Genomic DNA, 12,207 nt, shown 5'->3' with positions numbered 1-12,207 from the left:
CTAAATTGAGCACTAATATAAAGGAAGGCTTCAAAATGAAAAAACTATAAATGACAATTCACACTGGGTAAACCACTGCATTTGTTGCCATGGTGACCCAGTGTGAATTGGGCGACCAAACCGTGACTCGAGGTCAGCATTGCAACAAGTGCAGTGTGACGTTTAGTCACAATCGTGCTTCAGAAGTATTTGCAGGCGCCCACTTATATAATATCCACTTGGTCCATGTGCATGCAATACAATAGAACTAAAGCATAATTAAAACGTATTTATGTATAGACGTATTTAAAATACCAGTTTTCTTTTACATATGAGTGGGTTTTCACTGGGTTTTATACATTTTTATTTGGGTCTTTCAGTAATGCCACGTAGGTGGAAAAATAATACAATTATCACGACGTTGGCCAAACATAGCAGGTGTTTCCAAAAAGATGTCCAATACCATGAGCAAACACAAGATCCATGTTCGATTCAACACAGTACATAAAATTTGTGATCTCATCCCATCTGTGAAGGATGTGATCCCTGACATTCAATACTCCGGTGTCTATAAACTAAGCTGCGGCTGCGGCAGTAGTTACATTGGGGAAACTAAGCGACATGTCTCGGACCGTGTTCGTGAACACAAGGTGGATCTGAAACACGGTAGGACCAATACCTCGGCCGTGGCTGATCATTGTTTTAACGCTGTGGGCTCACATGAAATCGATTTTTCCAAGACGAAGATACTCTGCAAGCCCACTGGCTATCAACAAAGATTCGTTCATGAAGCCATCCAGATATTTCAACACAGACACAATTTCAACCGAGAAGATGTGTACAAACTGAGCAATCATTGGAAGGACGTTATTAACCAGTTTAAGTCATAACTGCCTGTGATTTTTCAATCCTACCTGCCGATGCAAGTAGTTATTTCCGTCTCTCTGAGTTACATACATGCTAAATGTCTCACAAGCACAGCCACCGTTGGTTCGTTTACATTGACATGCTAATCTCTTACATTACAATGGCCACCTCCACAGCTGCATCGTCGTCATGGAGGTACATCACCGATCTTACATTTTACATTGACATGCTAATCTCTCACAATACAATGGCCACCTCCACAGCTGCGTCGTCATCGTGGAGGTACATCACCGATATTATATTTTACATTTACATGCTAATCTCTCACAGTACAAAGGCCACCTCCACAGCTGTGTCGTTGTCGTGGAGGTACATCACCGATCTTACATTGACATGCAAATTACACCTCTAACCCTGCCCACTTACCCTTGGGCTGAGCCCATCTCAAGCCTATATCACTTCGTGTTTCAGCAGCTCTCCCGCTGTATTTTCTCCTGCCTCGACAGCATTCTCGCTATATGTTTTACCTGATGACGATTGCTTGTGTTGCGATCGAAACGTCGTGATAATTTTATTATTTTTCTATCTACGTGGCTTTACCGAAAGACCAAAAGAATATTAATTCCTGCAGTCACAAAAGCTTTAAGTCAAGTTGTATACATTGTTGGTTAATGGGATGTGTTCATACAACCTTTCCACAGATATGAACATTATTTAATTTACATGTAATTTACATTAATATTTAGCAAAATACAGCAGATATAATTTTATAAGTATTTGACCATCTCTGCCTACCCGCACATCTATTCCCCAACCACCGAGTCACTGGTTGATCATCTAGATGTACTTTTAATCACTAGTGAACCAAAACTGACGAGCTGGTGATTAGCTATTAATGTGTGATTGGCTACCATTTCCTTTGACAGTCACATTTTAGCCTCCCCTCTACGTCCACAAAAAGTCATGGTTGAGGCCATTTTGGTAAGCTTATGACGATAACGTGCAACTGCCTTGTATGTATGTTGAACTTCTTTCGCACTGTACGTAGCCAACCGTGCTAATTGGAAGTGTGGGGGAAGGACATCAAACTAAACACAAAAGTCATTTTAAAGAAATACTTTTCAGTCTAGATTTAAAAGTGCATAGCTCCAGTGGCTTCCTAATATCGGAAGAGCGTTCCAGACGGTCGCAGAAGCGCATTTGAAAGCGCGCGATGCAGTGACCGTCTTTATTCGATGACTATCCAAAAACCACTGCGAGGATGACTGGAGTTCGTGTGATGGTTTTATGTTCCTTGACGAGATCAGCAAGGTAGCCCAGTACGTGCCTTCCTGCAGATCCTGGCAGGCCAATACATGCCTTGGTAAATTAACCTTGTTACGTGACTGTTTTCCGTTTTTAAGTGTTTTTTGTCTCCCATTGAAAAGTGTACAAACCCCTGTATCATTGCGAGACTGATTTATTGTCAGGTGAAATAAATGTTCAAATCAGCATTCATCTAGCCTGTTCTCGGCACTCACCGCAGATGCCGCACAGTATCCCAGCGTACTCGTTTGGCACGACTATCTCCACATGGTGGTTTCCGTCAAACCGAACAACCAGATTGAAATCAGTCTCGAGCACAACGTAGGATCCGCTCAGGTACACGTGCACCCCCGACAGCAGCAGCGGAGTGGTCATACGCCGTCCTTCCACCTGTAAAACAGCACACAGCTCCAGTGAGGGTCCCAGTCGTGCATCTAATACAATCTCACACCTTCTCGTGTCCCGTACATGTGCTGCACACAGTGCACACGCCAGACTAGGCCAAGGGAAACTTGTACCCACTACTCTTGGTCCACCGCTGGAATCCTGCCCAACTTCCCAGGCCAACACACCACTCCATCATTTCCGCTCCCACCCTTGGCTTCATTAAATTGCCGAAACGTTTTGTTTGAGATATAAACAAAATATTTTGGAAAAAAAAACACCTATTGTTAAATTATAAGAATTTCTGTCATAGATTTGAAACACTTGTGTTATTTCCACATGCACATGTTTAACAATTTTAGTGAGCAAAACCTAGAATATATATTACACGTACAACATATATATTTGCTACAATATATCCTATTATTGTAGAGTGGTGGAGCGGACGCACTGGTTTACACATAACACTATGAATTATAATACACAATTACAAGTATGATGGTTTAAATACAAATAAGATTATCATTGTAAACATAATAACCATCACAGAAAAAATAAGCCATTATCAGATGAGACTTGGGGAGAAGTGGGAGGGGTTCACATACTGTGCTATGAATCCAGTGACCTGAGTTTGATTCCCAGCCATGGCTAACAACATCACAGGCGCTTTCAGAAAGCAAGCCTCGTTACATGGAACAACCGACCAGACGAACTCAAGAACACCTCGAGTTCAAACACTGCAATTGAGACCATAGCATTCACTTGATGAACACAGTTTGATAAGACGACAATGCGCATTAGAGATGCTTTTAGCTTGATTTCGCGATTCTTTATGACTACATTACATGACATCTGAACCAGCCTGAGCTCCTCCGTCACCCACCTATATTGACCAGCGTCGTGAACAGTGATCACACAACCCCCACGAATGGGACAGGAGGGCCGTGTCCAGCAGAGGATTGCCAAATGTCTGTAAACTATAACTATTGTATGTACTAGGCTTCTCCCTCCACTAAACTAGGGTTTTTCATTCCTCCCTAACAACATTTCTCTTTCAGAAAGCATTTCCTATTTTAACTTAACCACTTCTTAATTGTAATTGATGTATTTTATATTTTACGAGTGTGAAAGACGCTATATGAGCTATAATTATTATTGATGAAAGTTGCTCTCTCAGTGGGCACTCATCAGGTTAGCAAGGTTCCGGTATACTGTGCAGCACAATTGGGAGACAAGTTTACCTTTTTCAGCCAAAGGAGAAAATGAAAACTTTTGTGTTTTTTCCCCTTTAGCTTCTGCCTGAGTGTGGAAACCCATAGACATGACCATGAAGGTACGGTGTAACGCTCACCAGCACCCGGCGTCCTTTGGCCAAGGTGAACCTGTGGCCGTAGACATCCACGTGGACCTCCTTGACGTAAGACACAGCCGTGCTGCCGCCCCGGAACTCATTTGTTGTCTCCACGTTGAAGTGGGGCAGGGTGGAGCTCTGGTTGCACGGGATGGCTGCCGTGTAGGTGCACTCGCCCATGAAGTGGTGCGTCGTCTTGTCGAACGTGATGTAGTGAGGGTCTCCAGTGATCACGCAGTCGCCAGGTTCTAGAAAAAAATATTAAGGATGTCGGTTTATTTTTAAATGACTTGTAAGATAATTTAAACTAGAAGTGGACAGATCATGGGTGATGAAGGTGAGAGGCTAACAACGATGATATGAGCATTTCTAATAAGGCAGGCAGGTGGTGTTGCAGAGGTATTTACGTCGGTAAAAAAAATTCTGCTAAAGCACAATGGTTTCCAACTGTAAGCTTTGCCAGTGTGAAGTGAACATCGTACTCGGTGGCGGGACTGTCGGTGGTGCTGTTGGTGTTGTTGTGGAGATATAAGGAGGAGAAGCGGTTGTTCCTGAAAGAAACAGCAAAAATGTCAAAGCGTTATCCTTCCCCTTATCTTGTTTATTGATACAAAGTACATTTTCACCAGTCATTAAAGCCAATTAATATGCTTTCCTAAAGATGGTCACTGGGTTTAAAACAAGATGATCCATTCAATAATGTATTGAATTTAAAGTTTATTTACCATCTGTGTTCATGTAAAATAATTTTTGTTTTTCGGTTGACTGAAGCTGTATGATTTGTTCTTGGAGCCCTATGGATGGTATCTATTTATATTTTTCCAGGTCCCCCTCAAACACTACACTTACCTCTTACCTGGTTGCATAAAAATCTCCGTCTCTCTCATTGTGAGACGATCGTCATGGCTTTCCTCATTTGTGAAGCAGCACAGCAACTCACCTCGCGCGTAGCAATCGAGGATGCCGTCCTCCACGCTGCAGATCTCGTGCTTCTCACACTCCCAGTTCTTGCAGTGAATGTCTCCCCCACCCATGCACGTGCAGCGCTCGCTGCAGTTGCCAGACTCAAACCAGCTCTCCCCGAGCTGCCACGCGCAACACAGATTCAGCGTCTCTGCAGATTCCACTATTGTGCAAGTGACCTTACATTTGCCAGTGACCTTACATTTTAGAATGTAAGTTTGAAATACAATTTCACTGTGTGTATAAAGTGTTCAACACACGCAGCATTATGGATGTGGCTATTCTGTAAACATCTGATTAAAAAAATGGGTGTATTATATTATTTCTAAATAAATCTCTTTGGGTAACCTTGGCTTTCCATTACCGCTAATTGCAGACTTTGCGCAAGATAATAAAAACTTAGAAAAACATATATACAGTACTTGAACATATATTGCCGACGACATAAAAGGAATGATGCATAAGTATTGAAAAAGGGTGTGCTTCACATGTGGCCACGTCATACTGAATGGTAGTGGCTAGTCGTGGATACGGTAGTGTCTGGCCTGTTTATCATTAGAAACGTGGGTTTCTCGGAGAGTGAGGACGTCGATCTTACGCATCTTAAAAATATTTGCAAGATACTCGCACTTTGCCCGGTAAAGATGTGCTTAGAGTGTGTAACTCACCGGATGGTAATGGCCATTGTTATCCAGGCAACCGCACTGCCATGTGGGGACACACTTGTCTCCAGAGAGGACAAAGCCGTCGTCACAGACACAGCCCTCCGCACAGTGCTGGTTGCAGCCACCTGGGAGACTTGCGTTGCTGCAGGTGGCCGGGCACGGTGGGGCACAGCTCTCATAGTGGCTGCCAGGCTCACAAGGGAATGCTGTGGGTACCACAAACGATGAATTTTTTTTAAAGTCTTGAATGTTTGTAATTTGCTGTGTTATTTATAGCTGTTTTTGCCATGCAGATAACAGCTTAAAGTGCCCAGATTTCATCTCGGTTTAAGGTATTTGTATAAGATTAGTACGTTTTTAATCTTCAAAGAATGAATCTTACGCTGTGCAAAACCCCCCTAAATATTGCAGCAAATGTAACACATGCTTGTATTATGTGAGAACAATTAACCGGCCATCATTGAGTTTCTCACTTTCACAGAAGGAATTGAACTACGTATATGCATGTGTGCATGTGTACACACCCGCGCACACATAGCGCACATGTTACCAGAATATGGAAGTTATACGTACCGCAGGTAGATCAGACGCTAATGGAGCCTAAAGCAAAGACAGCTAGATAGGTGCAAGCATGGTCACATGGCTTCTCCATCTGCCGAACCCCCTCTTGATTTTGTCTGAATGAGCTATTTATGTTTTTGTACATTACCCAGTACAGCATCTTCGTGTGCTCAGGTATTTAGATGCTATACACTGATATTATTATTATTTGATGAGACATGTTTGTACTTCTGCTCATAACTCAAGAGCCAAAAGTTCAGACAGTGCTTAACAGCATCCGCACTCACGGCAGAAGGTGTTGTTCCTCCAGGTGACGATGACCCCAGCTTGGGCGCATTGATCAGCGTAGGCCTGCAGGGCCTGGCACAGCGAGCCGTGGTCCCCGTCCGTGGCACACAGGTCGAACACGCAGTTGTCGAAGAAGACTTGTGGAGGCAGCACCGCGTGGCACTGTTTGAAAGCTCCTGATCGAAGCGAGAAATACGTTGTCAATGTTATCGGCATCGGCACATCACTCTCCTTCAACACAAATTGCTTTTACAAACATCTCACGACTACAGGATTGCAGTATTTAGGGAAATGGTGATGCAGTGGATTGCATCCGGCACTGAATTCGGTAATCGGAGTTCCTGAACGTGGCAAAAGTCAATGTCAAGTGAAATCTGAATCAGTCATTAAAAAGACTGGCAGCCAGTTGTAATCTTTTAGCGACCATAGATTGAGCAACAACGTATCATGTAATTTAATTATGTTCAGGAATGTTTAACGTAGCTTTGAAAAGAGTTTAGAAAGAAACCTGTGTGCAGAAGAGCTTTGTAGCCTGTATTTGTTTTAAAGTGATAATACAATATTAAAAATGGAACAAAATAATGAATGCGCAGACTATAATAGCTATTACAGTTAAACTAACGATGAAACACAGACATGGAGCGGAAATGCCATGACTTCAACCTCATGAAGTCGATTCTTTTGTGGAGTTTTCAGAAATCAATCGTGAACGAGCAGTGACAGCTAAACATAAATAGACAGCAATACTCACCCTCAGGGTCAGTGATTATTCCACAGAATGAATCTGATTCATACACGTCTTTGTCATCCTCATCACATGGAGGTATTTCCCCGGTACCATCTTGACAACTGTCAACACACGACACGCAGGTTAACATAACTGTTTAAAAGAGAAAACATCAACACAAACATAATAACAGTCTTAATTTGAAGCTTTCGTGACTGGTATAAAATGACGGACGCTTGTGTTGCGCCCGAAACGTCGTGATTTATTTTATTTTATACCTACGTGACTTTACCGAAATAACCAAAGAGTATAATAAGTCATCATCGCCATCACCATCATGATGATCACTCACTGTAGCCCAAACTGCTGACACTCATATATATACCCTCAGGAGCACAGCAATCACATCTAACGTGACTGTGTGGCTCATTTTAACTCTCGTTTTCTATCTGGAGATCTAATTCCTTTTCAATACCAATGCCTTATGTGCATTGCCTAGAGGCTTTTGCAATGATACCGAGTATGGATCATTGCAGTACCGAAAACTTCAAATCTAGAATGATACTGTTGTAATTCGCAGATATGCATGGAGATAATTGAGAAGAACGGATCCTCACTCATCATCGGAGCTGTTGAACACTCTCCAGCTGTTTCCCAGCTCGCTTGATGAGGCCGCTGCTGACCCATCCGGCTTCAGATTGTCATCTGAGCCATCTCCATTAAAGTTCCCTGTAAAACAACGCAAAGCATTGCAATATACGATTTTCGATAGACATGGTTTACATGCAAAACTTAAAAAAACAACTGACATGCTACTGCAGAACGTTAAGGCACATATTCTCTTTTTTGTAATGAGATTACACGTATTTAAAGATAATTACATATCTGTGGCCTGTTTACCAATTCTAAACTTTCATTAGCTGAGGCATCTGTAACTTTGTCCTTATGAACTCGGATCTTAAATGATATTCAAATGGGACCAAGAGATTAAAACTATCATCACGCTTGCATATTCTGTCAACTACAATCACATTGAGATATTGTGCATTCTACAAGTGTCCAGTCAGCTGCTTATTGTGTCACTTCTCTCAGGAAATTAACTCACCACAGATGCCGCACAGTTCTCCTGCGTATTCTCCAGGCACGACTATCTCCACATGGTGGTTCCCATCAAACCGAACAACCAGATTGAAATTGGTCTCGAGCACAACGTAGGATCCACTCAGTTGGATGTACACCCCGGACATGAAGAATGGAGGAGTCACACGCAGCCCATCCACCTGTAAAAACAAAGCACAGAGCATTTTATGTAGAGACCTCATGGTAAGATCAGTAATGCATGGTAGATCATAGTACAGAAAGGATTGTTTTTATTCATTATGCAAATTTCCTTCACAATTCTTCGTAAACATCGACATTCTTTCACCAAAGATTCATAGCATAAACATGGCTTGAATGTTCACATATATTTGGTCATTCTTAGTCCCAGATAAGGAAGCCTCTTATGAGCATCAGGCAACACCGTGGACATTGTTAAATTCAAGTATTTTTTTAAATGAAAGGCTCTCTCGGAAAATGCAACGATGCAATCATAAGGAACATTACAGTTATTGAGATATCACTGTATGAGAGAGTGTTGTGCCTTGTGGTAATGGCTCCTGGATGGCACGCACTGGCTCTGTGAAAATAACAAAGGATGAAGTGAAACCCTCACCAGCACCCGGCGTCCTTTGGCCAAGGTGAACCTGTGGCCGTAGACATCCACGTGGACCTCCTTGACGTAAGACACGGCCGTGCTGCCGCCCCGGAACTCATTTGTTGTCTCCACGTTGAAGTGGGGCAGGGTGGAGCTCTGGTTGCACGGGATGGCTGCCGTGTAGCTGCACTCGCCCATGAAGTGGTGCGTCGTCTTGTCGAACGTGATGTAGTGAGGGTCTCCAGTGATCACGCAGTCGCCAGGTTCTGAAAATAGAGGAGCCATGTAATAATGTATTGTGATGACTTATGCTGCACTATCAGATCATTTTGTTTGATATAAATGAAGAGCCCAATGCAGCAGTATCTTTTGAAACAAAACCGTAAACAATGCATTCAACAAGCAAGGTTTGTCAGTGTAGGGTGATTGTAGGAGAATGTATTTAGTGAATATTTTACTCAGTGGCGGGGCTGTTGGTGGTTTTGATGTTGTTGTTGAGACCACAGTAGGAGAGGCAGCTGTTGTTTCTTCAAGAAAAATCAAAGGACAAAATGTTACCTTTCCTGTTATCTGTCAACCACAGCAAATTACATTTCTACGAGTCATTCAAAGCATTAGACATTTATTCCCAGATGAGCACTTTGTTGCAAACAAGACGATCCATTCAATATTGTATTGAATTCAAAGTTTATTTACTATCTGTGTCCATTTAAAATATTTGTAGTTTTTCGGTTGAATGCGGCTGTATAATTAGTTCTTGGAGCCCTATAGATTGTGGTTATTGCTATTTTTCCAGGTATTCCATCCAGCACCACACTTCCCTCGAACCTGGCTGCATAAACATGTCTGTTTCTCTCTCTCTCTGTGACAGGATTGTCATGGCTTTCCTAATTTGTGACGCCACGCAGCAATTCACCTCGTGCGTAGCAATCGAGGATGCCGTCCTCTACGCTGCAGATCTCGTGCTTCTCGCACTCCCAGTCCTCGCAGTTGACGTCTCCCCCATCCAAGCACGTGCAGCGCTCGCTGCAGTTCCCCGACTCAAACCAGCTCTCCCCGAGCTGCCACGCACAACACAGATGATAAGTAAAAATATATTGTTTAACTGCCCTTCCCCCATACTCTGACAATATCACCCAGGCATACATACCTATTTGCTTACTTAATCTTTAAAGTATAATTTCGAGGAATACAAAGTATTCAAAGCTTGTGATATCATGAATGAGAGGAATTGCTGCCCTCTTTTACATTCGATACTGAGAAAATGTTACATGTGGGAGAAAGAGTGAACAACTGTCCAGTGATTGGGCAACATTATCCATAGCCCATCAATGAGTGAGTAATATTTATATCGATAATGCTGAATTCATCTTACACGTGACATCGCGTAGGTGTCCTACTGTGAAAATCAAGGACTCTGAGTTAAAGTTGTTGACTAGCAGGCTGGATTATATGTAAATATGCATATCAGAGATAGAAACTCTGTTAACATCATGCCTAAGTACAAACTTAGGCTTGCATTTTTGCGTCAAATATATACCAATAAGCGTGGATAAGCAGGCTGAGAATCACTTTGAGAGAAAGGAGAACACGTGGATCAGTGAGCTCGTTTTGCAGAGCCAGACGACTGCCACTTCATCAGCAGCATGGAAGGAGGGCCCTGCCACCACTGTCTACTCGTCAGGGTAGCGATCGTTCACAGTGTGCGACATCATCGCAAACCATATCCCCAGAAATAATATACAGAACTGTAATTAATACTGACTTTTAAAAAAAGTAAGTGGACTTGGGCAGGTTACATCGCTGGAATGAAATGATAATCAATGGATGAGACTGACCGAATGGCAACCAACAGTATCAACGCTGCAGAGACAGAGTGATAAGATTAGATGATGCTGGAACTAGATTGATTATGGCTTTGCAAGTTGAATTGTTTGAAAAATATATCATCTTATTAAAGCCACTCAACTTAATCAATACATAAAAACATATCTTCTTTCTGAAATACGAGACATCAATATATTCTACTGTACACAACTCAATTTCATCAAAACCATGAGACAGGAAATTCTAACCAATTACATGCATTACTTGGTCATGCTAAATCAATCAACTGACCGGATGGTACTGGTCGTCAAAGTCCAGGCAGCCGCACTGCTCCACAGGGACACACTTGTCCCCAGATAGAACGAAGCCGTCGTCACAGACACAGCCCTCCGCACAGTGCTGGTTGCAGCCACCCGGGAGACTTGCGTTGCTGCAGGTGGCCGGGCACGGTGGGGCACAGCTCTCATAGTGGCTGCCCGGTTCACACGGGAATGCTGTGGGTGTCACACGCAATAGAAATGTCATCAAAGTGCTTCAGCACCATTCTGAATGTTGACAACCATTTAATTAATTTAGGCACTCAAGTTTTAAACTTAGTTTTGGGGTTTTCCGTTTCTGCTGAACCCAGCATGAATGGCCGAAAAAGATGGGGGCCGGGGGAACGGGATGGACTCTGACACTGAACCATTATTGCAAACACATGACGGCCGTTGTTTCTAGGGGAAAACAAGAATGATAAACTCGGGAATCGCACTTGTGTTATTTCCGGGTTTGTGTGGTTATATTATCCCCCTCTCCCCCTCTATTCCCCCCTCCCCCTCTATTCCTACTTATTCAACTCCCCTGCAAATATGCTACTGCCCATCGTTGGCCCTACCGTGGACGGGCAGTGAGCCCAACTTCCTCCAATCGGTCCCCAATTTCAGGGTATATCACTCCGGGTTTGTTACGCACTTATGACGTGGGATTCCCTTGATGTCTGTGTTTTGAGCTATCCTTCATAAACAGTTTCCAAGAAATGAGAATAGGTTTTCCCCTTTTTTCTGGCAACAAAACAGGTGTTGAGATGTTAAAACACCAAATTGAAACCTTTTGCAAGGAATCATGTCTGCAATAACCACAATACTTGTGGTCAGAATGCATTCTATTCTCATATTTTGGTGCTGGCAAAGGAGGTCCCATGAAGTTTACAAGACACCTGTTTGTCATATTTTGTTGATATGAAGTTTCAACTAAATGTTGATATTTTTAATTCAGATAATTGTATTTTTCAACTAACTTTCACATTAATCGATGATAAAAATACAGCATTTTAAATTAATGGGTGAAAATTTATATTTACGGTACTCTCTAAAGCTGACACAATTCCCCTGCAATTCAGAGTATCAGTAGTGCTGTGATGCCACAGCAGTTGTATGGCAGCTATACGTAATTAGAGTACTGCATTACCTGACTAACATAGAAACAAACTCATGTCAGACAGCCTGGCACCAACGTGAAGGTTAAAACAAATAGTCCTACAAGATAAAAGCTGTTTTCTTTTGAGTTTTGTATTTCCTTCAAGTGATGCTGCAGACTCATTCAATTTGTTTTG

The 12,207-nt window shown here is 42.5% G+C and overlaps 1 protein-coding gene across 35 annotated transcripts in view; it reads right to left on the bottom strand.

The window, feature by feature from the left end:
- Window positions 1-12,207, bottom strand: part of LOC144734361 (IgGFc-binding protein-like) — a 149,977-nt gene that overhangs the window by 29,016 nt on the left and 108,754 nt on the right. For all 35 annotated transcript variants that reach the window (XM_078616468.1, XM_078616471.1, XM_078616479.1 and 32 more), the window contains 13 exons: window positions 10,905-11,107; window positions 9,703-9,847; window positions 9,245-9,313; window positions 8,805-9,052; window positions 8,196-8,370; window positions 7,708-7,819; window positions 7,115-7,212; window positions 6,363-6,539; window positions 5,518-5,720; window positions 4,827-4,971; window positions 4,369-4,437; window positions 3,887-4,134; window positions 2,367-2,541 (listed from right to left, as the gene is read on the bottom strand). In XM_078616468.1, the coding sequence (XP_078472594.1) occupies window positions 2,367-2,541; window positions 3,887-4,134; window positions 4,369-4,437; window positions 4,827-4,971; window positions 5,518-5,720; window positions 6,363-6,539; window positions 7,115-7,212; window positions 7,708-7,819; window positions 8,196-8,370; window positions 8,805-9,052; window positions 9,245-9,313; window positions 9,703-9,847; window positions 10,905-11,107 (2,067 nt within the window). The remainder of the gene's footprint in view (window positions 1-2,366; window positions 2,542-3,886; window positions 4,135-4,368; window positions 4,438-4,826; window positions 4,972-5,517; window positions 5,721-6,362; window positions 6,540-7,114; window positions 7,213-7,707; window positions 7,820-8,195; window positions 8,371-8,804; window positions 9,053-9,244; window positions 9,314-9,702; window positions 9,848-10,904; window positions 11,108-12,207) is intronic.

Source organism: Lampetra planeri, chromosome 51 (genome assembly GCF_965212315.1).
Source record: "Lampetra planeri chromosome 51, kcLamPlan1.2.h2, whole genome shotgun sequence".
NCBI lineage: Eukaryota > Metazoa > Chordata > Hyperoartia > Petromyzontiformes > Petromyzontidae > Lampetra > Lampetra planeri.
Note: the sequence above shows the minus strand (reverse complement) of the source record. Positions and strands in the feature narration are given on the sequence as shown.